The sequence below is a fragment of the Tamandua tetradactyla genome, chromosome 14 (genome assembly GCF_023851605.1).
Source record: "Tamandua tetradactyla isolate mTamTet1 chromosome 14, mTamTet1.pri, whole genome shotgun sequence".
Taxonomy (NCBI): Eukaryota; Metazoa; Chordata; class Mammalia; order Pilosa; family Myrmecophagidae; genus Tamandua; species Tamandua tetradactyla.
In genome coordinates this window covers 82,271,120-82,296,728 of record NC_135340.1, presented here as the reverse complement: position 1 = coordinate 82,296,728, position 25,609 = coordinate 82,271,120, and the positions used below count along the sequence as shown (strand labels likewise).

At 49.4% G+C, this 25,609-nt stretch overlaps 1 protein-coding gene and 1 non-coding gene across 2 annotated transcripts in view; one reads left to right on the top strand and one right to left on the bottom strand.

Annotated features, from left to right (window-relative positions):
- Positions 1–6,715: 6,715 nt before the first annotated feature.
- IGDCC4 (immunoglobulin superfamily DCC subclass member 4) overlaps positions 6,716–25,609 on the top strand; it is a 39,968-nt gene continuing 21,074 nt past the window's right edge. Inside the window, exons 1-5 of the mRNA XM_077126740.1 lie at positions 6,716–6,764; positions 6,911–7,065; positions 7,883–8,231; positions 17,576–17,917; positions 18,828–18,969. Of these exons, the coding sequence (XP_076982855.1) occupies positions 6,716–6,764; positions 6,911–7,065; positions 7,883–8,231; positions 17,576–17,917; positions 18,828–18,969 (1,037 nt within the window). The remainder of the gene's footprint in view (positions 6,765–6,910; positions 7,066–7,882; positions 8,232–17,575; positions 17,918–18,827; positions 18,970–25,609) is intronic.
- On the bottom strand, positions 21,798–21,868 carry TRNAG-GCC (transfer RNA glycine (anticodon GCC)). The gene has a single exon. It is a non-coding gene; the product is annotated as a tRNA-Gly (tRNA).

Below are 25,609 nucleotides of genomic sequence, written 5' to 3'. Positions count from 1 at the left end.
GATGTAATGACTCATTTATCTGATCATCTTTTCAGCATAACTAACCAATTCCTATTTAAACATCTCTATTTTTTTAAAACTTTTTTTAATTGTATAGTATAACATATATACAAAGCAAAGAAATAAAAATGCAATAGTTTTCAAAGCACTCTTCAACAAGTGGTTACAGGACAGATCCCCGAGTTTGTTATGGGCTACTATACGATCTTCTCATGTTTTTCCTTCTAGCTGCTCCAGAATACAGGAGACTAGAGGGCTTAAATATTTTTTATCATCACAATTGTCTTCTTTTTCCTTCTTATTTTGTGAAAACTAACATATATACAAAAAAGCTATAAATTTTCAGGCACAACACCACAATTAGTTGTAGAACATATTTCAGATTTTGACATGGGCTGCAATTTCACAATTTGAGGTTTTTATTTCTAGCTGCTCTAAAATACTGGAGACTAAAAGAGATATCAATTTAATGATTCAGCATTCATGTTCATTTGTTAAATCCTGTCTTCTATGTATAACTCCACCATCACCTTTGATCTTTCCATTCCTCTCTTTAGGGGTATTTGGGCTATGGCAGTTCTAAATTTTTGCTATTGGAAGGGTCTGTCACTAATATGGGGTAGGGAGATGGAACTATCTGATGTTCTGGAGAGGCTGGGCTAGGTTTCAGGACTTACCTGGACCAGGGACCCATCTGGATGTTGCAGGTTTCTGGAAAGTTACTCTAGTGCATGGAACCCTTGTGGAATCTTATATATTGTCCTAGGTATTCTTTAGGATTGGCCGGAATGGTCCTGGTTGGGGGTTGGCAGGTTATGATAGGTAGCAAGGTCTACCCGAAGCTTGTGTAAGAGCAACCTCCAGGGTAGCCTCCCAACTCTGTTTGACTCTATTTGAACTCTCTCCCACTGATGCTTTATTAATTACACTTCTTTTCTCCCTTTTGGTCAGGATGGCATTGTTGATCCCATGGTGCCAGAGCCGAACTCATCCCTGGGAGTTATCTCCCATGCCGCCAGGGAGACTTTTACCCTTGAATGTCATGTCCTATGTAGTGGGGAGGGCAATGGTTTCATTTGCAGAGTTGGGCTTAGAGAGACTGAGGCCACATCTGAGCAACAACAGAGGTTCTCCAGCAGTAACTCCAAGGCATGCCTATAAGTAGTCCAAGCTTCTATGCTACCTACATAAGCTTCACAAGAGTAAGCCTCCTGATCGAGGGCATGGTCTATTGATTTGTCCCTCAAGTTCGACACAGTATCAGGGGATTCCCTGATTGTAAGGGTTAATAGCTCCATGTTTTTCTCCCATCCCTCAGGGGACTTTGCCAATACTTTTTGATTATCTGCTTAATGTACTCTAGGATGTTTCCAGGCGTTACAATAATCTATACAGGATTAAAGGACCTCTTTCTTATTCTGTGCTTCCCTTCCTGTGTTTCAGTTGTTCAAATGAGCTATACAGATAGGTCGAATTAGATTATGCACTACAGAAAATTTCAGTTTCAGACCAAATAAAACTTTCTTCCATTGGTCTCCAAGAGTATGTGTGGTTCTAAAACATAGACACTATCTTCCTTACCCCTATGACCATGCTAATTTTAATTTAATTGAAAAAAGAAAACCATGATTTGTCAACAAACAAAACCAAATATCAACTTCAGTTTGGGAACTAAATGTACATTGCAGTCTAACCATGGATTATGGGATCAAAAATAGACACAAATTACTATCATGATATAACTGCATTTTTTTTACTTTTTTTTATTGTATAATATAACACATATACAAAGCAAAGAAAGAAAAAAGCGATAGTTATAAAGCACTCTTCAACAAGTAGTTACAGGATAGCTCCCAGAGTTTGTCATGGGCTATCATACCATCATCTCATATTTTTCCTTCTAGCTGCTCCAGAACATTGGAGGCTAGAAGGAATAAATATTTTTTTATCGTGACAATTGACTTCTTTTTCATGAAAAATAACATATATACAAAAAAGCAATAAATTTCAAAGCACACTGCAACAATTAATTGTAGAACAGATTTCAGAGTTTGGTATGGGTTACAATTCCACAATTTTAGGTTTTTACTTCTAGCAGCTCTAAGATACAGGAGACTAAAAGAAATATCAATTTTATGATTCAACAATCATTTTCATTTGTTAAACCCTACCTTCTTCTCTGTGTAATTCCACCATCACTTTTGGTCTTTCTCCACTCTTTAGGGGTATTTGGGCTATGGCCATTCTAACTTTTTCATGTTGGGAGGGGCTGTCAAGAATATGGGGTAGGGAACTAGCTGATGCTCTGGAGAGGCTGGGCCCTCTAGGTTTCAGGACTTCTCTTGTCCAGGGACCCATCTGGAGGTTGTAGATTCTGGAAAGTTACCCTAGTGCATGGAGCCTTTGTAGGATCTTATATATTGCCCTAGATGTTCTCTAGGATTGGCTGGAATGGTTTTGGTTGGGGTTTGGCAAGTTATGATCAGTAGCAATGTCTACCTGAAGCCTGTGTAAGAGTGACCTCCAGAGAAGCTTCTCGACTCTATTTGAATTCTCTCTGCCACTGATGCTTCATTAATTAAACCTCTTTTCCTCCTTTTGGTCAGGATGGAATTGTTGATCCCACGGTGCCAGGGCCGGACGCATCCCTGGGAGTCATCTCCCATACCGCCAGGGAGACTTTCACCCCTAGATGTCGTGTCCCACATAGCGGGAAGGGCAATGATTTCAGTTGCATAGTTGGGGATATGATTGTATTTTGTGCTAATAACTTTTTTTTTTTTTTTAACTTTTGGGCTTTGTTTTTGAAATGTGAAAAAGATTTCAGCCTCTATTTGGAAGTACTTTTTCCCAACTAACACATTGATTTTGTCTTTCAATACACAACAACAACAAAAAAACCAAATTAGATCAAATGTCATTAAGTTTTGTTTTCAAACATCGATTTTTGACGTACCTAGTGACCAGGGAATTTCGATTGGAAGACAGCAAAATTCTTTTCTGGTGAACATCAGCTTGGGACAAATTTGTAAAATCATCATTTTCTCTTCAGCATCAAGTTTTTATAGTTTAGTTTTAGTGTTTATACTTAACTACCATATATTTCTCATGGCCCAACATGGCTATAAGTTAAACACATAAATAGGATAAAAACAATGAAGGCTGTTTAATCATTAAAAAAAAAAACTACCGTGGCTAATGGTGTTCTTCTGAGCATGTCCCTCTGCCCTTTACTGACCTGCAGCCACCAACAGCCCATACGCACTTAGAGGCATTCCAAGTCACCATTGCAAAAAGGAAAATAATGGAATAATTACTTTATTCATTGATTAAAAAACAAAACTGGTGTCCTATCCACTTTTAATGATGTGATCCCTTTGGAACCCCTGGTCAGAAAATGTGGCTCACACCCTAGCCTTATTTTTCTCCGCGATCAAGCTGAGGCCCAGAGAGGGGAAAGAAATTGTCTGAGGTCACACAGCAAGTCTGTGACAGAGGCAAGCCCATGACTCTCATTCCTTACACTGGGTTTGACTGGCTGAGACTGTAGCTTTAACTTTCCTTACAAATTTCACTTAATCCCCACCCAGAGCCTGTGAGATAGGAATACAGATAAATTCATTAGATTTTTGTGCCCGGATCGTGGAATCAGTCTCCTTATATAGGGAGACTTTGTTTGTTCACTCATTCATTCATTTGACAGCAAAGTCAACAATATTTTCTAGATGACACTGGCCCCAGCTTCTCTCTTGGCTTCATCTCCCACTCCAGCCCTCTTGCCTATTCAAACCTCCTATGTTCTGGGGTTTCATTAGGAAGCCTTTCCTGCCTCCCCCAAAGTCTGGATTGAATGCCCCTCCTACTGGCATCCTCCATTACAGCCTGTACCACATGGCATCATAATTGCCAGTCTACTCATCCGCCTCCCTCACTGGACTCAGTGCCATGCAGACCAAGAACCTTCCTGTTTGATGCTGAGCTCCCAATGCCCAGAGCAGGGCCTGCCTGACAAAGATCAATCAGGAAGTGACCTGGATCTGCGGGAGCACTCCCTGTGTGCTCACCAAGCTGGGCCCCTGCACGGGGAGTTACTGCCCTCCCCTCTCGGTTGGTCCTACCCTCCTTAAATTGTCAAGACCCAGGTCAAATACCTATAGCAATCGACAGTTCTGCGCATGCTTCTTCCCCAATGTCCCCCACCATAACACACACACACACACACACACACACACACACACACACACACAGTCCTTCCTCCTTCTGCTCCAGTCCCCCCTGCCTCCCCATGCCACTTAGGACCCTACTGTCCCTGGGGACAGTGACTTGAGAACCTAACAGACAAAAATCCCTGTCCTCAGGGAGCCTACATTCCAGTTGGGATGAAATAAGATTTTGAGCAAGCCTGAAAGTGTTAAGGACAAAAATAAGGCAGGGAAGTGGGATAATAGAGTGGGGAAGTTGTGAGAAAGTCACAAGGGATCTGGGGAGAGCCACCAGGCTTGAAGGGAGGAGGCTGGCCTCCATCGGGTTATAGCAAGGAGGCTAGTATTGCTGCCCAAGCATTGAGCAAAGGAGGTGGAACAGGAGGCCAGGTCGGAGAGGTACAACAAGCCTCCAGCTCAGACAGGGCTTTTCAGTCACGCTAAAGATTTTGGCTTTTACTCTGAGATAGGAGCCACTGGTTGGTTTTGAGCAAAGAAGTGACACGACCCTTCTCACACTTTCACAGGATCATTCTGGCTGCTATATGGGGGTGGGGGGGTGGAATGGAAGAAGGAACAGGGTGGAAGCAGGGAGACCAGCAAGAAAACCATGGTAACAATCCAGGTCAAAAATGATGCTACTTCGACCAAGGTGATATCAGAGAAAGTGGGGAGTGAAGGATGTAAAAGTGAAGAGTCAAGGATGACCCCAATGTTTTTTATCTGCATAACAGGAAAGACCGACACGCCAAAACCTGTGACATGGCGAAGACTTGGAGGAGGAGCGGGTTTGATAGGGAAGCTCGATTTGGGGCATACGTTTGAGATACTTCTTAGGCAGCTAATGGAAATGCTGAGCAGATCTGGGCTCAGTGGAGATGGTCTACTCACCATCGCTGGACAGATAAAAATGGGCATCATCAACATATTGATTCTATTTAAAATCTTGAGGACCAGATGAGATCTCCAAGAGAAGCAAGTGTTTCAAAGAGGAGGGAGTGACCAGCTGAGTCAAGTGTTGCAGACAGTCAAGTAAAGACGAGGCCTGGCAATGAGTGAATGGACGCCAGGTCCTGTTAGGTTTGCAAAGTACAGGTGATTATTACTAGTTAACAGGCACCAGATGGGCAAGGCTCCTACCAGGTTCCCAGCAGAGACAAAATCGGTCTAAGCCCCAGGGAACATTGGAGACACAGGGAACGGCAGAACCGCAGGCATCTCAGTGTTGGAACGGACCTTAACTAGGTCATTTAATCTGTACTCTTCTCCCCACCCCAGCCTGGCTCTAGAACAAGAAATACTTGTGGGATACTGAGGCAACCAGCCTGGCTAAGACAGCTGGAGAATGAGAGAAACAGTAGTTCAGTAAACAAAGACAGCAGAGGCTGTAGGAGGGAGTGGGAGATGACCGCTTCCCAGGTCAGAAAGCGGGAGTTGAGATCCTGCATCTGCTACTTTCTAGCCTCACGTCCTTGGGTGAGCGGCTTCACCTCTCTCAGCCTTGATTTTCCCATGTGTACAATGGGAGCAATCAAAGCTTTCTTGTTCTTCCTGGGGTTGCTGTGAGGACTTAAGGAAGCGGGGCTTCGGGTAGAGTAAATGCCCTGTCTGGGTGCCTTATTGGAAGAGCAAGGGAAGGCAGTCAAGAGACAAACTCGGCTTGGAATGGCAATGGAAATGGGAACGAGAAGGAAACTACCATGTCTTGGGTGGGCTTGTGGGTTTCAAGCCAGAACCTGGGCTGGGAAGGCTGGGCTCCGGTGGCAAGATGGGGCTGGCTAGACCAAGACGGAGGCCTCAAATCCGCCTCCACTGGGCCTGGAACAGAGATGGAGGACACCCCGAGGCAGCGACAGAGGAGAGCTGCCGAGACCCAGAGACAGGGGCAGTAAAGGACAAACAGACCCAGAAAACAAGCAACCCAACAGGGACCCGAGGCAAACCGGAGAGGTCGAGGCACGGGGGCGCGGACTCCAGCAGAGCAGAGCGCCCGCGCTGCGCAAGGTCGCGGCGCGCGGGACAGGAGGCCTGGCGAGGCCGTGGCGGCCGCACTCTGTGGGCGCCCCCGCCCGGGCTGCTCGCCCAAGATGGCGATAGAGGGGCGGGCGAGGCGCCGGCGGCCCCGGCCCCCGCGCCGGCCCCCACTTGGGCCCGGGCCCCCGAGGCCGCGCCCCCGCCCGCGGCGCCGCGCCTCCCCGGGCCACTGACGCCCGGCGCGCCCTCCCCCGGCGGCGGCGGCCGAGGCGTGGGGAGGCGGCGGCGGCGGCGGCGGCGGCCGGGGCCCGGCCCCATGGCGCGGAGGGACGCTGGCGGCGGCCGGGGGCTCATCGCGCTGACCTTCTGCCTGCTGACCGCGCGCGGTAAGGGCGGGCGCCGCGGCACGGGCGGGAGCGGCTGCGGCGGGTGCGTGCGCCGGCGCTCGGGGCTGGACGGGGCGGAGGGGCGGGCGTGGGTCCCGGGTCCCGAGTGAGTGCGGGGGCCGTGGGGCGCGGGCGGCGCGTCCTGGGCCGGGGATGCCGGGCGCGGGGTTCCGCGAGCTGCGGCCGGGGGCGTTTACCGCGCGTACTTGTCCGCAGGGGGTGTGTGCCCTTGGTTTACGGAGTCTGGAGTGTGTGCGTGTGTGTGTGTGTGTGTGTGTGTGCGTGTGTGTGTGTGTGTGTGGTGTGTTCGGGGGAGGGGTGCTGTTGCGGGGCGTTACGTGGCCGCAGTGCGTGCCACACGGTCGCGGCGTGGCATCGGCGGGGCTGGTGGCTGCGGCGTTGGTGGCTCGCGGGGGTCCGGCTCTGCGCTGCCCGCAAAGTCTCTCCGGGTTGAGAGTATGCGTGTGAGAAAGAGGAGGTGTGAGCAGCTCCATTTGTATCGGGTGCGTGTGTAATTGTGTTTATGCAGCTGAGCTAATATTTGGCCTTGGCTTTTGGGGAGCGTCTTTGCCCCGTGGTGGGGGCCAGGATGGGAGATTCTGGACTGACGGGGAGGGGGACTTGACCCGCTCAGCTTTGCCCGGTGGGTGTGGTCCCTGGGGCAGGTTGGGGCGGGGGTGGGGGGGGGGAAGAGTGTTCTCCCAAACCTGTGGCCCCGCGGTGGCCGGGGGGAGGGGGCAGGAAAACAGTTGCTTTCGTGGGCGTGTCCAACACTCGCTCTCGGGATGGGACGCGTGTCAATCCTGCTCCCCCACACACCCCCGGCAGGGGCCGGTCAGGGAAAGGCGGACGAGGTCAGTGAGACCTCCTGCAGTCCCCAACCCCCAGCGCGGGGTAGATGTCGGGGGGAAGAGTCACAGTTGTCCACGCTGGAGAAAGGGCTGAGGAGGGGGTGACGAGTCCCCGAGTATGTGAACATGTCCAGGGCTCCTTCTTTCACCCCCAGCCCTCTTGCTTTTGGTCCTGTGGGCTTTTCGGGGCAGGCCCGGGGGGCGGGTAGGTGGTGGGATAGTGAGGGGGATGGGCTGCCCGCTTTGTTCGCCGGCTCCAGCCTTCCCTGGCGAGGGGGAAGCTGAGGATGTGTCCGGGGCGAGTCGGGGAGGGACTTGGAGGTGGGGGTGGGAAGGGGGATTTCTCTCCAGCTGCTGCGGCTTTCCAGAAGAGACTCAGCCAGGCCACGTGGGAGCGAGGCTTGGAGGGGGGCAGGGGGAGGCGGGGAGTGTGGGGGGTGGGAAGGAGCCTCAGCCTGTCCGGCCCCAGGCCCATCTCCAAGAAATCCAAACGGCGGGCGGAGAGGTGCGGGAACTGTTGGGACCCCTTCTCTCCCGGAAAAGACACGCGCTTTCCAGCCGCGAGCAACCGTCGTCTCTGCGTTTACGCGCTGCTGGAGGCTGCCTGTGGGCAGGAGCTGGGAGGCTGGACCGGGGGAGTGGAGAGCCCGGGGTTGTCAGGGCGAAGGAGCCGGGAAGTGTCAGAGAAGCATCCGTCCTTCTGGAGCCCCGGAAATTCAAGGAATCGTTGTACGGCCCCCTCCCCAAGTTCCAGGAACGAGTTCAGGGTCACCCAGCAAACTCGGAGCAGAACTGGGAAGTGCAGCTGCGAACACTGAGTACCGGGGGCCTCTGGCCAGGGGCTCAGCTTGCCTGTGTTCTAGACCTGACCTGCCCCTACTCTGGAGACTGCATGGCACAGAGGCGGGGACCCAGCTGGGGTTCACCTTGGCTGCCGAGTGGCCAAAACAACCACTCTGCTGTCCCTCCTACCCAGCCACCTCACTTCGAATGTGCAAAGCTCAGCAGGACTGGGGATGCTCCAGTGGAGTTCTGATTAGCCAGCCTGATCCAGATGGAGGTCATTCATTCATTTATTCATTCAACAAATATTTACTGAGCACCATTCTAGCATGTGCCTGGTGCCTTGGGATATAGCAAATAAGGATGCAGACATTGTCCCTGGTACAAAGCTTTGAGTCTTGTATTGGAGGAGACTTGACAGGTGAACATGTTGTCATGCTGTGCCATGCTGCAGAAGACTCTGGGAGGGAGGGCCCCTAACTCAGTCTGGGGAGGTCAGGAAAGCCTTCCCAGAGGAAATGATAAATAACAGAGCTGAAGGTGGCGGGAGAGTTAGCCAAGCGGGAGAGTGATAGAAAAAAGTTTTCCAGAGAGAATAGCATGTGCAAACACTCAGCAGTGACTTAGTTTATACCACTGAAAGAAACAAAATCTGGCTGGGATTTAGAGTGCAATGGGTGGGGGTGAGACAGGTGGGAGCAGGTGGGACAGCGGCCATGGAGTTCCATGAGAAAAGGCGAAGAGGAGAACTGGACCCAGGATATGAGGGACCTTGTCAGCCCTGCCAAGGTTTCTGCCCTGAGAGCCCTGCAAACCACTGGCGGGTTTTAAAATCGGGTTTGGGGCAGGCCACAGTGGCTCAGCGGCAAGAATGCTTGCCTGCCATGCCAGAGGACCCGGGTTCGATTCCTGGTGCCTGCCCATGTAAAAAAAAATTAAAAAAAAAAATCGGGTTTGCACCAGCTCAGTCCAGCCAGTGCGGAGAAGATTGGCGGGAGTAGAGGCAGGAAGCTCCAGCTTCTTGGGAGGCTGTTGTAATCCAGAAGAGAGGATGGTGGCAGCTACCAGGCTGGCAGTTGGGTTGGCCCGAGTGGCTGGATTCTAGAGATATATAGGAAGCAGAAGCAGTAGGGCTTGAGAAGAGATTAAATTTGTAAGGCGTGAGGGAGAGGAAAAGTCAAGAATAAATAGATGCTTCAGCAACCTCAACACGGGGTGCAGGGTGGAGGGCTGAGGATAGGGTCAGGATAGTGCCAGGGTCTGCCCATTTCTCATCCCGAATGCCACTCTTGAGTGGGATAGGGACCTGGGGAGGCACCTTATGGGATGGGATTCCTGTATGTGAGTGTGGGGTTAGAATGCTGAGTTCTCCCTTTTTACCACCTGCCAGAAGTGGAGCTCTCCCTTCCACCTAAGTCAGAAAGGGGTGGGGTGTGGGGTGAGGGAGCCAGAGGTAAATAATAGAGGAGGCTGTAAGAACACGAGAGTTGCTTTCTCCTTGGCTGGGAAGCTCCCATACACCACTTCTGTCTCCAATCCTTTGTCAGCCCAGAGGCTCAGAGGAGACCCCCCTCCACCAGTTGGGGTGATCCTCCTGACCGCACAGAAGAGACCAGAAACCAGGTCAAACATGGCAAGTCTCCCTTAGTAATGCATCCCATCCAGGACTTATCTAAACCTTCATTGAGTCTATATGTACTTTCATGGCCCCATTAATCACACACTTACTTGTAAATTAGCATTTCCTTTCATTTCTTTTTCATGAACACTTTCAAGTTAAGTGATCTCAGAACTGGAGTGTTATCAAATGTCAACCCCTTTTGAAAGGAGCTTAGAAATAATTTTAGCTTGACCCCATTTTACAGATGAGAAAACTGAGCCCCCCAGAGAGAAGTGGTTTCTGAAAGTTACACAGATACGACGGAACTGGGGTAGAGTTAGTTTCCTGGCTCTTGGACTCTCCACCTCAAGGCTGGAGCTGCCACCCTGTCCCAGTATGTGGTAAACATGGGCCTGTGCTCACCCTCTCTGCACCGCAGCCCCTCATGAGATGGTATCAGCTTTGAGCCTGGCCCCCCATAGTCTGTTCGGGCTCTGGAATCCACCCACCTCCATCTACCCCAACCTGCCTCCCCTGTCTCTGATGTATCACAACCAGACTTGACACAGAATTCCAGATGCAGAACAGATGTCATTGCAGGCAGGCTTGGGGGCTCCCAGCTCCCTGGGATGGAGAAGAGAAGGAGCGACTCTGAGGGGGGAAGGACCATCCTGGTAGGGGGAGGGGGGTAAGGAAGGTGAGGAGAAAGAAAACCAAACAGGATGTTCTGGGGCACGGCCCATGCAGAGAAATCAAATCCTCGTCTTTGGGGCCAGCCAGGCTGCCAGCTACTACTACTGCCTCATGAATGAGGCTGAGGAATCCTGGAGTTCAGGGGGCTGTAGGAAGCAGAGACTCAGTAAGCTGTCTCTCACGTGACAGGCACAAGCTGCTGCTGGATCTGAGGTCTGTGGATGGTTTGATAAAGGGGCCCATTACCTTGCCACATGGCCTGTAGGACCATGGCGGAGTGTGCAAAGATAGAAAGATGCACGAGGGTGATCTTAGCTATATGAGCCACACCGCAGGCGAGCAGGGAAGGTGGGCAGCTCTCCAGCCTTCATAATGCTCAAGTACAGACTTCCTTGCGGTGTGGGTTTGCTTCTCTGCCTCTGCTTTTTAAGCATTTGTTAGGTGTCTCCTCAATGCCATGTAATATGGTAGGCATTTTCCACATGTATTATTCACATCATCTCTACCCCTGAAGGGAGGTATTATATTTTTGCAGATAAGGAAACTGAAGCTTGAAAAAGTCTGAGTGACTCTGTAATATATATTTTTCTAAATTTTAGAATAGGTGTAGATTTTTAGAAAAGTCATGCAGACAGCACAGAGTTCCCATATATCCTCTCTCACACAGGGTTTACTTAACATTTTGCATTCCTGTTTTACAATTGATGAAACATTGTTATTGTCATTATATTAACTAGCTCTGCCCCATAGTTTCCACTAGGGTCCGCTCTTTGTGTTGTACAGTCCTGTGTGTTTGTTTGTTTCTGATAACCTAAAATTTCCCATTTTATCCACTTTGTAGTGTACAATTCGGTGGTGTTGATTACACTCGCTAAGTTGTGCCTCCATTGCTATCATCCATTGCCAACATTTTTTCATCATCCCAAACAGAATCTTGGACCAATTAAACCTTAGCTCTGCATTCCCCAACCCCAACATAGCCCCTGATGACCTGTATTCTAGTTTCTGACTCTATGAATTTGCATATTCCGATTGTTTCACATCAGTAAGCTGATGCAGTATCTGTCCTTTTGCATCTGGCTTATTTCACCCAACCTGATGTCTTCACAGCTCATCCATGTTGTAGCATGTATCAGAACTTCATTCCTTTTTATGGCCAAATATTTCATCATATGAAATCATACCACATTTTATTTATTCATTCATCTGTTGATGGACATTTGAGTGGCTTCCAACTTTTGGCAACTGTGAATGATGCCTCTGTGAACAGTGGTGTGCAAATAACTGTTCAAATCCCTATTTTCAATTTTTTTGGGTATATACCTATGAGTGGGATGGCTGGGTCATATGATAATTCTATACTTAACTTTCTGAGGAATTGCCAAACTGTCTTCTACAGCAGCTGTACCATTTTACGTTCCCACCAGCAATGCATGAGGGTCCCTATTTCTCTGCCGCCTCTTCAACACATGTAATTTTCTCTTTTCTTAATAGGAGCCTTCCAGTGGGTGTGAAATAGTATCTCACTGATTTGCATTTCCCTGATGGCTTATGATATTGAGCATCTTTTCATGTACTTATTGGCCATTTGTTATCTTTTTTGGAGAGATGTCTGTTCAAGTCTTTTCCCCATTTTTAAAATTGGGTTGTTTGTCTTTTTGTTGTTGCTTTGTAGGATTTTGTTATATATTCTGGGCATTAAACACTTACCAGGTATATGGTTTCCTTGCATCATATCTTTTTGAGTGTGTCTCTGCATGTTTGTCCACTCATCCACTCAGGGAATACTTATTGAACATCTGCTATGCCAGGCATGTTCTGAGCACTGAGTATTTAAAAAGCCAACCAGGATGTAATTCCAAGAGTTTGTGGTCTTGCTGGGGCGACAGGCAAGTCAAAACCTAAGTGATGCGACCCCACCATACAGCATACAAAAAAAAAAAAAAAACCGTAAGTGACGAGTGCGACAGTTGAGGCACCCAGGACAGCTAAAGAAGAGGGATCTAAATCAGCCTGGCAGGGCACTGTTCTTCTCATCAGAGCGGCACAAGCACCGTGTGAAGCAGGTATGTGCTTTTAGAGAACGGAAGGTGCTTTGCTATGTTGGGGGCAGACGGTTGCAGGGAACAGGGCACAGGCAGGAGCCAGGACAGGCTGAGTTTAGCTTTCAGGATTACAGATGAAGAGAGGGTTGCGGCCTTCCCTGTATCCTAGGAAACCGTCCCAAACTCTCCTTCCAGCTGTTGGTGGGCAGGGCTTCTATGTGAAGTGGGAGGTGGCCAGGCTGCAGGAGCAGAGAGGTTTCTGGAAGAAACTGACTTGCGTCCCCTGGGACAGGACAGTGGTGATGGTGTCATGGAGAGTTGCCCCTCCACCTGAAAGCAAGTTGTAACTCCACTGGGCCCAGAAGTGACAAAGCATTGATGTTTGTGGTAAGTTCTGAGCTTACTGGATGAGACATCTTGGCTTCATCCTCCTTCCCACTCACACAGCCCTTTCCTGAGGGTTCACTGCAAAATGGGCTCACGCCGCGGCCCCGCTAATCCCACCAAACAGCAACGAGCTGGCCCTGGGGTTCAGCAGCTCTTTTTGTCCGGGTTCTTGCTTGGCCTCATCAAATCTAATTTATCCTGTAAGTGGGTAAAAAAAATAATCTGTCAGACAAAGGAGATTGAGAAAGAGCCCCAGGGCTCCCAAGCATAGAAGTTCTATGTCTCTGGTCTCACTGAGGAGACGGAAGAAAAGGAGCTGGGAGAGAGGGAAGTCCCCTCGAGGCAAGGGCAGCAAATGTCCCCTGAGCACCTGGTGTGAGTCCACCCAGCGTCTCAGAGACGCTCGTGGGAGGTGCTTTGGGGAGCCAGTTGTGGCAGGGGGCTGGGGGCTGGCAGGAAATGGGTGGCCATGAAGCCACTGGACACCCACGGTTCGCTTTCTGGAGCATCACTTTTATGAAAAGATTTGGTGGTGTGGGAACCGTGTCCATATTAAAGCAACCATTGCTATGTTATGGAGCAGAAGGAAAAACTAAAAACATTTCAGGCTATCATTGAGCCTTGTGAATATACTCTCCTGTTCTGTTGGGGGAGTTTTAGTGAGAATGTTTGAGAAATGCGGAGACTTCTCGTTGTACAGATTGGGGAAACTGAGAGATGGAAAGTGGCTTATCCAAGGTTATATGACAAATGACCGGACCTAGCGCTCAAGACTGTCTCCTAGGCCAAAGGTTGTCCCAGCACATCCCACTGTCTGTGTAGTTGAGAGGCAGCATGAAGAAGTGTCCTCCAAGACTCTCTGTGATGTGAGTCTTAGGATAATCTCCTCCTGGGGAGTGGAGTCGCCGGCGTCTGAGCTGCATCTCACCTGGGCCCAGAAGTTGGTCTGGGCATCGGGGCAGAGAGAAGCCTCTCATTCGCGTGCAGTTATCTCCCCTGGGCCTCCATTTCCCCATCTGTAAAGTGAGGAGTCTCGGGCTTCGCAGCTATTTCTCCTAAAATAGGCCTTCCCGGGCTCCTGGGACAGCCCTTTTGCTCTCTGAAGGAGACTCTGATTCTTCCCGCATCTATATCCCAGGGCTCCTCTTCCCTCTCACGGGCTCCTCAGAGCTGGGGAAGCCAGACATCTGCTGCTCCATGAATATTCAGGGAGGGAATTGGAGCCTCCTCCGGGCTCCCCAGCCAGCCGCCGTCGGCACTGGCCGCCGTTCTGCTCCCCAGCGCCCGGGCTGCTGACATACCCAGCAGCTGCTGCGGCCCCAACTGTTCACATTGTTTGTTCAGCGCGGCAGGGGATTTTCCAAGCCCTGGACAGGCTTTGAGGGGGGCGGGGAGGCTGCCAGAGGGCTCTGGGGTTTGTGTCCTGCAGGGCTTTTCTCTCCCCTGCAACCCGAACCGACTGCTCAGCGGCTGGAACGGGTGGTCAGAAGCCACTGGGCCCAGAGCCCGGGCTTGCGTTCCCACCCCTTGTTCGAGTCACAGGACCTGGGGCCTTCAAGACAGAGAGGGCTGGATGTTAAGAGCCGCGATTGGCATCTGTATGGCCCTGTGCGGTTTATGAAGTTCCTTTAAAGAGCGAGCTCCCGTTTGCTCAGTGATGTCCATTAGGTGCTCTGCTGGGGCCCTGACATACATCAGCTTGTTTAATCCTCACAGGCTACATAGTATCGTTTCCATTTCACAGATGTGGAAACTGAGGCCCAGAGAGGTTTAATGACTTGCCACGCAGCTGGTAGGTGGAGCAGCATCAGGGAAACCTTGAGCTTCTGTCCCAAGGTCAAATGTTCTTTCCCCCACAGCACACTGCCTGCAGGGTTGTGAATGCCAGTTTGGTTTCCCCAGTTAGAATGGAAACTTGGGGGAAACAAGGGGCGCCTTCTCCTCGCTGTCCCAGCTGGTAATGCGTGAGTACACTTACTCAGATGGGAGGTGCTCAGCAGATTTTTTTAAGGGATTTAGAAAGGTAAAGGCCCAGTTCAGGCCCTATCCATCCGTTCATCCTTCACAGTGCAGTGTCAGGACCCTGGCCTCAGCCCTAGCCTCCTTGTCTCAGCCAGTTGCGACGTGTCACCTCTTATTTTTATTCCTCTTTGGGGGACCGGGAAGGGAACCTAGGGACCTGCTGCCTTGCAGCAGTTCTAAGCATTAGCAGATGTGTGTTCAGGGATTGATGAGTGTGGCAGAGATTGAGGAGCACATGGAAGTTGGTGTCTGTGGTTTTGTGCATGTGTCTAGATGGTGTTATATGTTTGTCTAGGAATAGGTGTGTCCAGGTCACTGAATCATAAAATGAGAGCATCTCAGAGATCACCCGCTACATGGAGCCAACTGAGGCCCGGAATGGGAAGTGACTTTCTCAGGGCCACACAACTAGACTGTGATGGAGCTAAGTCTGTAACTGAAGGTCTCCCGATTCCCGGGTCACGTTGCTTTCTGCATGTCCCCATGTGGCTCAGCCAGCACAGAGCTGCCTTGCAATCGGTAGGGGTCATTGTCCTCACCTGTGCCTCTAGTTCATGCTCAGACATTTCATTCTGCCTCAAAGCAAGGAGTCGGGCCAGAGGCTAAGTAGGGACCATGGACCATTGGCCTCTTATGGGACAGGGAAGCAGCAGGTCAACTTTATGGGAGGCACAACTAGGAGAACCAATCATCTCTCTATGAATGTTGGCTGCTGAGTCCCATTAAAATGATAGCTGAGATGCACGGTGACTCAGTGGTAGAATGCTCGCCTTCCATGCAGGAGACCCGGGTTCGATTCTCGGACCATGTACCCCAAAAAAAGAGAGATAGTTGAAATAGTAAACATCTTGTCTTTGCCTTGGTGTTTCTGCCTTGACCTGGGATACCGTTTTCCTTTGTGGGAAGGGCAGCCTTGGTGTCTGCAGCCTCTTCTGGGGCCTCAGGAGAGAAGAGAGCCCTAAACTGGGTGTCTGGAGAAGTGGGTTCTGACCGCAGACAGATTAGCCAAAGGAAGAAAGGGTGCTTGGCTTAGGGTTAGGGTTAGGGGTCGGAGAGCTGCTGGGGTAGAAGAGGCAGCTGGCCCCCAGGGCTCTGTCCCCAGCTGCCTGGAATGAGCCCTGGGCACCTCCTTGCGCAAAAGCCAGCTTGACTCTAATACCTACCTTGGAGCACTTAGCTTTACCCATCGGGGTCTGTTCGCTTTGTCCATTGACAGAGGGGAGGGGAGGTCTGATTTCCTTTTGTCTAGGTGCCTCCACAAATCAGCTGGAAGTTATTTTTGTTTTGTTTATTTGGGATATCTATTTATTTATACACACACACACTTGCACTTTCTCACACTCATAGTATGTTTTTAATGTTTCTTGAATATGGTATTTTTCTAACCCATTTTATATTTTAGGCTGGGTAATTGTGATTGAGACAAGCTGTAAGGTTCCAGGGGGTAGAGGGATATTACTGAGCCCCCGTCCTGGGCCCGGCACGGTGCTATACTCCTTTTTCACGCATCTTCTTATTTAATGCTACTACAGCTCAATGACAAAGCTATTACTGTGCCTTTTTTTTTTTAACTGAAATATAATTTACATCCCATAAAGTTCACCATTTAAAGTGTGCAATTTACCCACTTCTAGGTCTATACACAAGAGTAAAAAGGGGGTTGCAAACAGATCCTTGCACACCAGTGTTTATAGCAGCATGATTTGCAAAGCCTCGAATTGGAAACAACCCAAATGTCCATCAATAAATGAATGCCCAACAAAATGCAGTATATACACACAATGTGTGATTCGGCCATAAGAACAAATGAAGTTCTGAGCCATGCTGCTATACGAAAAAACCTTGAAAACATGATGCTCAGTGAAATAAGCAGGATATACTGGGACAAAAATTGCATGGTGTCACTTATAAGAAATAACTAGAAATAGCAAATTTGCAGAGATTGAAAGCAAATTAGAGGTTGAAGGGGAGAGGAAGGGTTGAAGAAGACAGAAAGGGGAGACTAAAAACTTTCTCATAAAAAGAAAAATGGAACGATGTGGGTAATAATAAGCAAAAAAAATAAAAGGACCCAAAACAGTGTATAGTTCACTGGTTTTTAGTATATTCACAGGGTTGTGCAACCAATACGACTATCCAATTCCAAAAAGAAACTCTGTACCCAATAGTACTTCCCCCCACAACTGCTAATCTCCCTTCTGCCTCTATGGCTTTGCCTATTCTGGACAATTCAAATAAATGGAATCATATAATACATGGCCTTTAGTGGCTGCCTCCTTTCACTCAACCTCCTGTTTTCAAGACTTACCCACGTTGTAGCATGTTGCAGAACTTCATTCGTTTTGGCGGCTGAATACTATTCCATTGTATGGATATACCACATTTTGTTTATTCATTCATCGGTTGATGGACATTTGTTTCCACCTTTTGGCTATCATGATGCCGCTGGACGAATAAATCTACCAGATGGGTGGGGAGTAGCGCCGCACTTTGCCCAAGCTCACAGGTAGTGAGGGGCACAGCCAGGATCCAGGAGCACGCTAGCTCAGCGACTTGCCCCAGCAGGGTGGGCGTCTCGGGCTGGCGGCTACAGGCGGTGACCGCTGACAGCTGGTGCTGCTCCTCCGTGCAGGGCAGCGGTCGTCGTCCCCGGCATCCACGGTGGAGCTGAGCTGCGCAGCAGGGCCGCGGCGCGTGGTCCTGGGCCCGCAGCAGGCCGTGGTGCTCAACTGTAGTCTGGGGCCTGCTGCCGCCGGACCCCCTACCAGCGTGACCTGGAGCAAGGACGGGGGCCCCCTGCCGGAGCATGACCACCTGCACCTGCTGCCTGACAGCTCCCTGTGGCTGTCCCAGCCGCTGGCATCCAATGGCAGTGACGAGGGGACTGCAGGGCTCATCGAAGGCAGCTACTCCTGCCTGGCCCGTGGCTCCTTCGGAGTGGTGGCCAGCCAGGCGGCTGTGGTCAAGCTCGCCAGTAAGTGCCTGTGTCTGTTTTTTGTTGTTGTTGTCTTGTTGTTTGGCATGGGCAGGCTCTGGGAATCCAACCTGGGTCTTTGGCATGGCAGGCGAGAATTCTGCCACTGAGCCACCGTGGCACTGCCTAAGTGCCTACATCTGGGGCCAGGACTGAGACCCAGGAGACTGGGGATGTATAGTTACTTGCACAAATGCCTGTTTCTTTCTTTTTTTTTTTTTTAACATGGGCAGGCACCGGGAATCGAACCCAGGTCCAGGTCCTCTGGCATGGCAGGCAAGCATTCTTGCCACTGAGCCACCGTGGCCCGCCCAAATGCCTGTTTCTTGAGGCCACTGTTCCTTTACCTGCCTCCCAGCCAGCTCAGTAGGTCCCTCCCTGATGTTGTTTTTCCCTCACTGTTGTGTAGTCTGTTCTCCTTCCCCTCCTCCTCTACTCCCTATTCCTCCTCCTTTTCTTTCCCATGGGAGTCTGGAGTCTAGAAAGTTGCCCTCCTCCAGGAAGCCCACCAGAGAGGCTTGTTGGAGTGTCAGGGTACGAGGCCTCCTCAGGATGCTCCTCACCCCTGCAGGAGGCCGAGTGTGTGCAGTCAAGCCCCACTGTCCAGCCTACCCCTTGGGGGGCTCCTGGCAGGCACAGGTCACCCGGAGAAAGGTGCCCCTCACTGTAGTCTGACCATCAGGGTGTGTGAGGCAGGGGGCTTTGAACTCACTCTGTCTACAACATCTGACCAGTAATCACCATTTCTTATTCCCTGCCCCCTCTCTTCACCCGTGTGTGTCTCCTTTGATGTGAATTTGCTCTGCTGTCTGTTTCTGTTACTCTGATTCTGTGTCTGCTCACGGTGGCTGCCCTTTCTCCGTGCTCCTCTCCTGTCCCTGTCCCTGCGTCTCACCGTCCTCACCCCCAGCACTTGCAGGCTTCTCCCTGCACCCTGAGTCTCAGACAGTGGAGGAGAACGGGACAGCTCGGTTTGAATGTCACATCGAAGGGCTGCCTGCACCCATCATTACGTGGGAGAAGGACCAGGTGACAGTGCCTGAGGAGCCTCGGTGAGTGCCCTGTGGGAAGCGGGAAGGGGGCCGCTGTGAGCAGGGCAGAGAGGGCCCTGTAATGCACTTGGGACCAGGGTGCTCAGAATCAAAGTGACTGTTTGTCTAGACTCCATTTGCCAACCACTGCCTAACACCCAGGTCATTTCTGGTCCCAAAGAGAACCCGGCAAGAAGTTTTTGCTCCCTAGGAGCAAAGCCACCCTCCACGCTTTGGAGCTTGGGCAGAGACTGGAAGTAGAGTCCTTCAGAACATATTTAGTCCATCCATTGCTTTATTGAGAAGTGGACTGAGGTCCAGCCTTGGTTTATCCAAGGCCACACCGTGACTCACTGGCAGAGTATTTGTTGCTTGTTCAGGGCCCCAAGGTTGCTGGGAGGGTTTTCAGTATTCCTCCAGAGTTTCTGTCCCACTTCCACCCAGAGGGGCTCAGCCATCCGATAAACGGGTTATGGAGTCCCTCCTTTTCCACCGTCCACTCTCCCTGCAAAGGCAGTAGGTTGGCGAAGCCATCCCAGGGAAGGCGAGAAGCAGAGGCTGGACCCCATCCTCGATCCCTATTTTGAGATCCAGATATGCATGTAACCAAGAACCCATGGGGCTCATTTGCATCTGCGGTTTCTGAGTTGGTCTCATGACAGTCACCACCCCATGGATTCCTACATCTTTGGAAATGTAGTCTTCAAAGGCTTTTCCTGGCCACCCCACGGTCCTCTCTCTACATCTCTTAGCTGTGGTTACCAGCTCACTTGCTCTCCTTCTCCCCTGGCTGGAGGTGAGATTCTGTAGGCTTAGAAAGCTAGTTTCCAGATTTCCCTTCCTTGGGACTTTCTCTCAACTATGTTGAGTTGTCCCACCTCCTCTGATTTTTTCCCAAAGGTACAGAAGGTTTAGGAGAAACCTCTAGGTAGAAAAGCCACAGGAAACATCCCTGAGACAGTTGCAAAGGAGGAAGAAGGGCAAGAGGTCAAGATAGAAGAGATCCTGTTGACCTTGGTGATTGGTTGGCACCTTTGGCCCTTGGCAAGTTACTTCTTCTCACCCAGCCTCGTTCTCCCCACCCATAAAATCAAAGGGTTGGATTAGATCAGGGTTTCACAAAGTGTCTTCTTTGTAGAACATCAGTCCCATAAGATGCTTCTTGGAAAAAGTATTCAGTATTCAAATACCGTCGGGAAAGTTTGCCTGTAAATCTCCCTCTTGGGCTTGGCCTGCCTATAGGCATGCCTAGGAGTGCTTCTGGGCCTCTTTTGTTGCTCAGATGTGGCCTCACTGTCTCTGATTCCAACTCTGAGAGTCAAGTCATTGCCCTCCCCCTACGTGGGACATGACATCCAGAGGTGAGGGTCTCCTGGGTGGTGTGGAAGATGACTCCCAGGGATGGGTCCAGCCCTAGCACCAAGGGAGCAACAATTCCATCCTGACTAAAGTGGGGAAAAGAAGTGTAACTGGTAAAGTGTCAGTGGCAGAGAGAATTCAAGTGAACTCAGGGGGCTGCTCTGGAGGTCGTTCTTGTGCAGGCTTCAGTTAGACCTTGCTTCCTGTCCTAACCTGCCAGGCCCTGACCAGGGCCATCCCAGCTGATCCTGGAGAACACCTAGGACAATATATAAGGTTCCATGAGGGTTCCATGCACTAGGGTGGCTTTTCGGGGGCCTGCAGCCTCCGGGTGGGTCCCTGGACCAAATGGGTCCTAGAGCCTGGAGGGCCCAGCTTCTCCAGGGCTTCAGGTGGTTCCATCTCCCTGCCCCATGTTATTGGTGGACCCTTCTGACATGAGCAAGTTGGAATGGCTGTGGCCCAGGCACCCCTGAGGAGAGGGACAGAGGGATCGGGGGTGATGGTGGAGTTAAGCAGAGAGGATAGGATTTGGCAGATGAGTGTGTGTGCTCAATCACTGAAGTGATGTCTCCTTTGGTCTCCAGTATCTTAAAGTAGATAAAAATAAAACCCCAAAATTGTGGAGTTGTGACCCAGGCCAAACTCTGAAATGTGTTCTATGCCTAATTGTGGTGCTGTGCTTTGAAATGTGTTGCTTTTTTTTGTATATATGTTATTTTTCACAAAGGGGAAAAAAAAAAGTTGATTGTGATGATACAAAAATAGTTACGCCTTCTGGCCGCCTATATCGTGGAGCAGCTGGATGGGGGGCCTGGGATGGGGGGATATGGCCCGTGACAGACTCTGTCCTGTGGCTTCTTGTTGAAGAATGCTTTGAAGACTGTTGCTTTTTTCCTTTTTAATATATGTTATATTATACAATAAAAAAGTTAAAAAGAAAAAAAAAATCTGCCTCTTGGAGCTGGCAAGGCCCTGAGAAGTACTGTACTGAAAAACCTAGTGAACTTGTTTCACTTCCCAGACTCATGTGCCCACCAGCCCCCTCTGCAGCAGAACCGAACTGACAGCCTATGAATGAGCATTCTAGGTCATAAGGCTGCGAAAAGCTGGCCTGGCCTTCTTAGCACCGACATTGTAACTCCGGTGCCTTTCTAAATGTGAGTCCTCTCACCCCTGTGGGGTAGGTGCTTTCTGGGAGTCCCGTGGACACAGAGTGCATGGGCTGGGGAAGAATCCACTCCTGGAAGTCCCCGGAGAGGCTGGGAGAGACCAGGGAAACTCCCCACATTGAAATTCATAACAGTCACTGCTTCATGAGAGCTTACCCTGGGCCAGGCACTGTGCTAAGCCTTTTGCACATATTTTCTTATTTAATCCTACTCATCATCTTTTGAGGAAGGTATTTTTCTTCATATTTTCCTCTATTTACTTTTACTTTATACCTCTAGCAGCTCCATTTTAAAAATTCAGATCATTTGTTTAGGAACTGCAAGGGCCGGGAATCGAACCCGGGCCTCCCGCATGGCAGGCGAGCATTCTACCACTGAGCTACCCTCACACCCCCATCCAGTCATCTTTTTTAGCAAAACAAAAAAAATGGAATTAGTGTGCAATTTTTTTTCCCCATTTAATATATAATGCACGACCTTACAGGTCTGTGTATTTGTTAGATGATATTATCTGTGTTGTTAAATGAGGAACTAAGGATCAGAGATGGAAGTAATTCACCCCAGGTTGCACAGCTTGTACCCAAATTGTCGGACTCTGGGGCACAGAAGTCATGCCCAACAGGCCTCCGGGCGGTAATTAGGGCAGGGACCACTTAGCTCTAGAAAGTTCATGCTGACAATAGGCTAAGAGATGAGGTGTTCCAACCATGGCTGAGAGCAGAGACGTGACCTCCCCAAGGTCTCTCAGCAAATCAGCAGGGTCCCGACCTTCTCTCCCGATATTTAGCCCAGGCATCATCCTCTGAAAGCACAGGCCTCACCCAGGAGGCCAGAGCTGCCAGTTCCTGGGAGTGTTTGCCCCCAAGTCCTCTGAAAAGTGACCCTCATCTATAAATAAGCTGGGCTCACATGTCCCGGCACACTGTGTGAAGAATAAAGAAACATCTAAAACAGCATACCTTGATTATGCCCAAGGTATGTATTTTTACACATGCCCAGATATAGTACATGTACAAATATGCTATTCATAAACTCAGCCCAGGGGTTGGAAAGGGACCATATGCCTCGGCGTGGGGCGTGCACATGTGCAGTTAATTAACTCACTCCGTCAGGGTATGTGTGCATGTTTTTTGGCACTGATGGTGAAGGCTAGACCCCGAGGCAATTCCCTTGTACTTATGCTAATTTCTAATAAAGGGATAATCTAGAGAATAATTTTTCTTCTGAGGGAACCAATAATCAATGAGAGCAGTGTTTACCAAAGTCCAGGCATTCACAAGCCACCTTATAATCGTGGCCATCCCTATACCGTTTATACAGTCACTGAACACTTCACTGTTTTGTAACTTTAACATGTATTAAAAGGGAACATTATCTCACTGCAGTAAATGGAAAATCAGTAATGCTTGCCGCAAATAGAAGGTAGCCATAAAAATAAATACATATTCAGTTCCTGGTGCCTGCCCATGTAAAAAAAAAAAAGAGCATAACCACTGGAATAAAAATATGTCTCTGGCTTCTCTTGAAATCATTTTCTTATCACCATTCATTCACACTAAGAAACAAGTAACGTGGGTTCCCTAGTCTAGCCTTCCACCCTAACATCTCCCAGTGCCCGTCGTGTGACCCTCAGCTAGTGTCCCCTTTCCCTAGATTCTGTGTCCTTAAATCCCTGGGCTCAGGTGACCCTTTTGGGGCAGGGGATAGCAGGCTCAGGCTTGGGCTTTTAAAAAGACCAACCCCTTCCTTTTGAATAGACGTTGTTTTCATTCTATAAGTAGATACTGTGTCTTATCTGAAATTTAAATTGATTTTAAAATTATAAAATTACCAACTCTACAGAAAGTTTTTAAAAAAATTATCTACCCATTGAACACAGCTATTATGATGTTTATGAGTTCTCTTCCAATCTTTTAAAATATGTGTATGATTTTAGAGCTTGTGGTTCATGCATTGTGTTTATGTTCAGTATCTCCTAACACATTAAGAGGGTTAGTGCAGTAAAGTTAGGCAGGGCAGGAATTATTTAACCCATTTTTCAGATGAGAAGCCTGAGGCCAAGACATGTAATGTCAATTGCTAAAATCACATGGGTTGTAACCAGCTCTCTCTCTCCGACATGCCCCACTGCTTCTTTAGAGCCTGGAATTATAAAACAAAGTGTGCACATTTTTTTAAGTTTAAAATTTAAAAATATTTCCCCCAAACACATATTTGCTATAAAGCAAAACAGACATTTTAAAAACATAACAAAGTCCTCAGTAATCCCACCCAGAGAAAACCCCATGAACTTCACCAACCTTGACTTTCTGTGCATTCCATATATTCGTTTCTCCAAAAATGGAATTGCTTCATAAACACTGTGATTGCTTTTTTTTTCCCCATCAAGCAATATATCTTGGACATCTCTCTGATGCCAGCTTCTAAAAACACATTTCAAGAAAACATAGCAAAGATTTTGGTTGCATTCTAAAAGTGGTTGTGCCACTGCTCTATTGGCTGCAGCAGCAGCTCCAGGCCCAGGGGAAGCTATCCATTCATTCTTTCATTTGTTCATTCATTCATTCATTCAACACACATAATGAAGGAAATCTTATTTGTCAAAGGAGATTATTAGCTCTTGGGTACTTAATTTCCCTGGAAAAATCAGGAAACTTTGTTAATAATTGTGGGTGGCTCTGACGGGGATGCAGTAGACACTGTCAGTGAGTTAGATTGAGGGAGAGGAAAGGAGGCAGCAGGTACAGGGGGCAGGACAAGGCCATGGGGGGGCCCTTGTTTCCCAGATGGGCCCTGCTTATCCTTCCCCTCCCTGTCCTTTTCCATCAATTTTTTCTGTGGCAGGAGGCTGGACCCTGGCTCAGGATTTTACCTTCAACCACCCCTTGCCTCCAGTCCCCTTCCTTCCCACTGGCTCCAGCCCTGATGCCACCAGACCCAAAGGGGCAGCTGTTGGAGCTGAGTGTTAAGGGGCTGCAAGCAGAGCTGGGTTTGCCTCTGGGATAAGGGAGGCACAATGCAGGGTTTTTGTTTTTGTTTTTTTTTCTCTAAGTCCCTGTCGAGCCACAGCAGGTTTCTAGGCCAGTGCACAGAATTCTCCCCTCCCTTCCTCTCCTCACTCTCTCCCACATTTGGATTTTCTCATACCCCATTTCTCCACGAACTAAGGGATCCCTACCAAGTGCACAGCTACTCCGCTCCCTCTCCGACCGTGGCCCAGCCCACACCATCGGTGCCAGCACCGTTTGCTCTAATGAGAAACAATGACTCTCAGCCTGGACTGACCCGGCGGGGGTCACAGCTGATGGGCTCAGGGGGACCTGCTGGTCTCTCCTTAGGCCAGCACCCACTCTGCTCCTTACCACCCTAACCCCCATGGGGACCCTTTCCTGGACTGCATCGCCCCTCAAGGAAGGTCTTGCCCTTTTAACCCTCTAACCACAAGGACAGAACATCCGCCTCATCCACCCCTCCCCTCCTAAGTAAAGTACCTGCTGACCGGGACCCTCTGGAGAAGGTGTCCCTTCCACAGGATTCTCACACGTCTCATGGTGGCTGCTGGGACAGGTAGGTGAGCATAACATGGGATTTGACACTAGGAGACCTGGGTTCAAGTATTAACTCTGCTTCAGCTGTGAGACCCTGGGAAAATATCCTACTTCTCCTCTGCCTCAATTTTGCCACCAATAAAATGGGGGAGGTGATCCACTCTATCTCTTGGGCTTGTTTTGAGGGTCGGATGAGATAGTGTGGTCAAAAGGAATTTTATCAGGAAATGTACTGTAGGCAGGGGGTAAAAAAAAATCCCAGGATACCACCTTTACCAGGGTAAGTCAACATATACAAACACACCTGGATATAAGCACACATCCTCACATACGTTGTGCTGCGCTGACCATTTTTGGTCAAAATTTGACCAGTTTTGGAGATTGCTGTGTCCCAGCTTATACAGAGCTGTCTGCCTCCTTTTTAACAGCTGCTTAGCATTCCACTGTGTGACTACAACACAGTTTAGTCAGTAACCCCCTATGGGTGGACAGTTGGGTTATTTCCAGTCTTCTGCTATTACAGACTATGCTGGAGTGAATATCATTAAACATACTTTTTTTGTGCACGTGTATGAGGATATC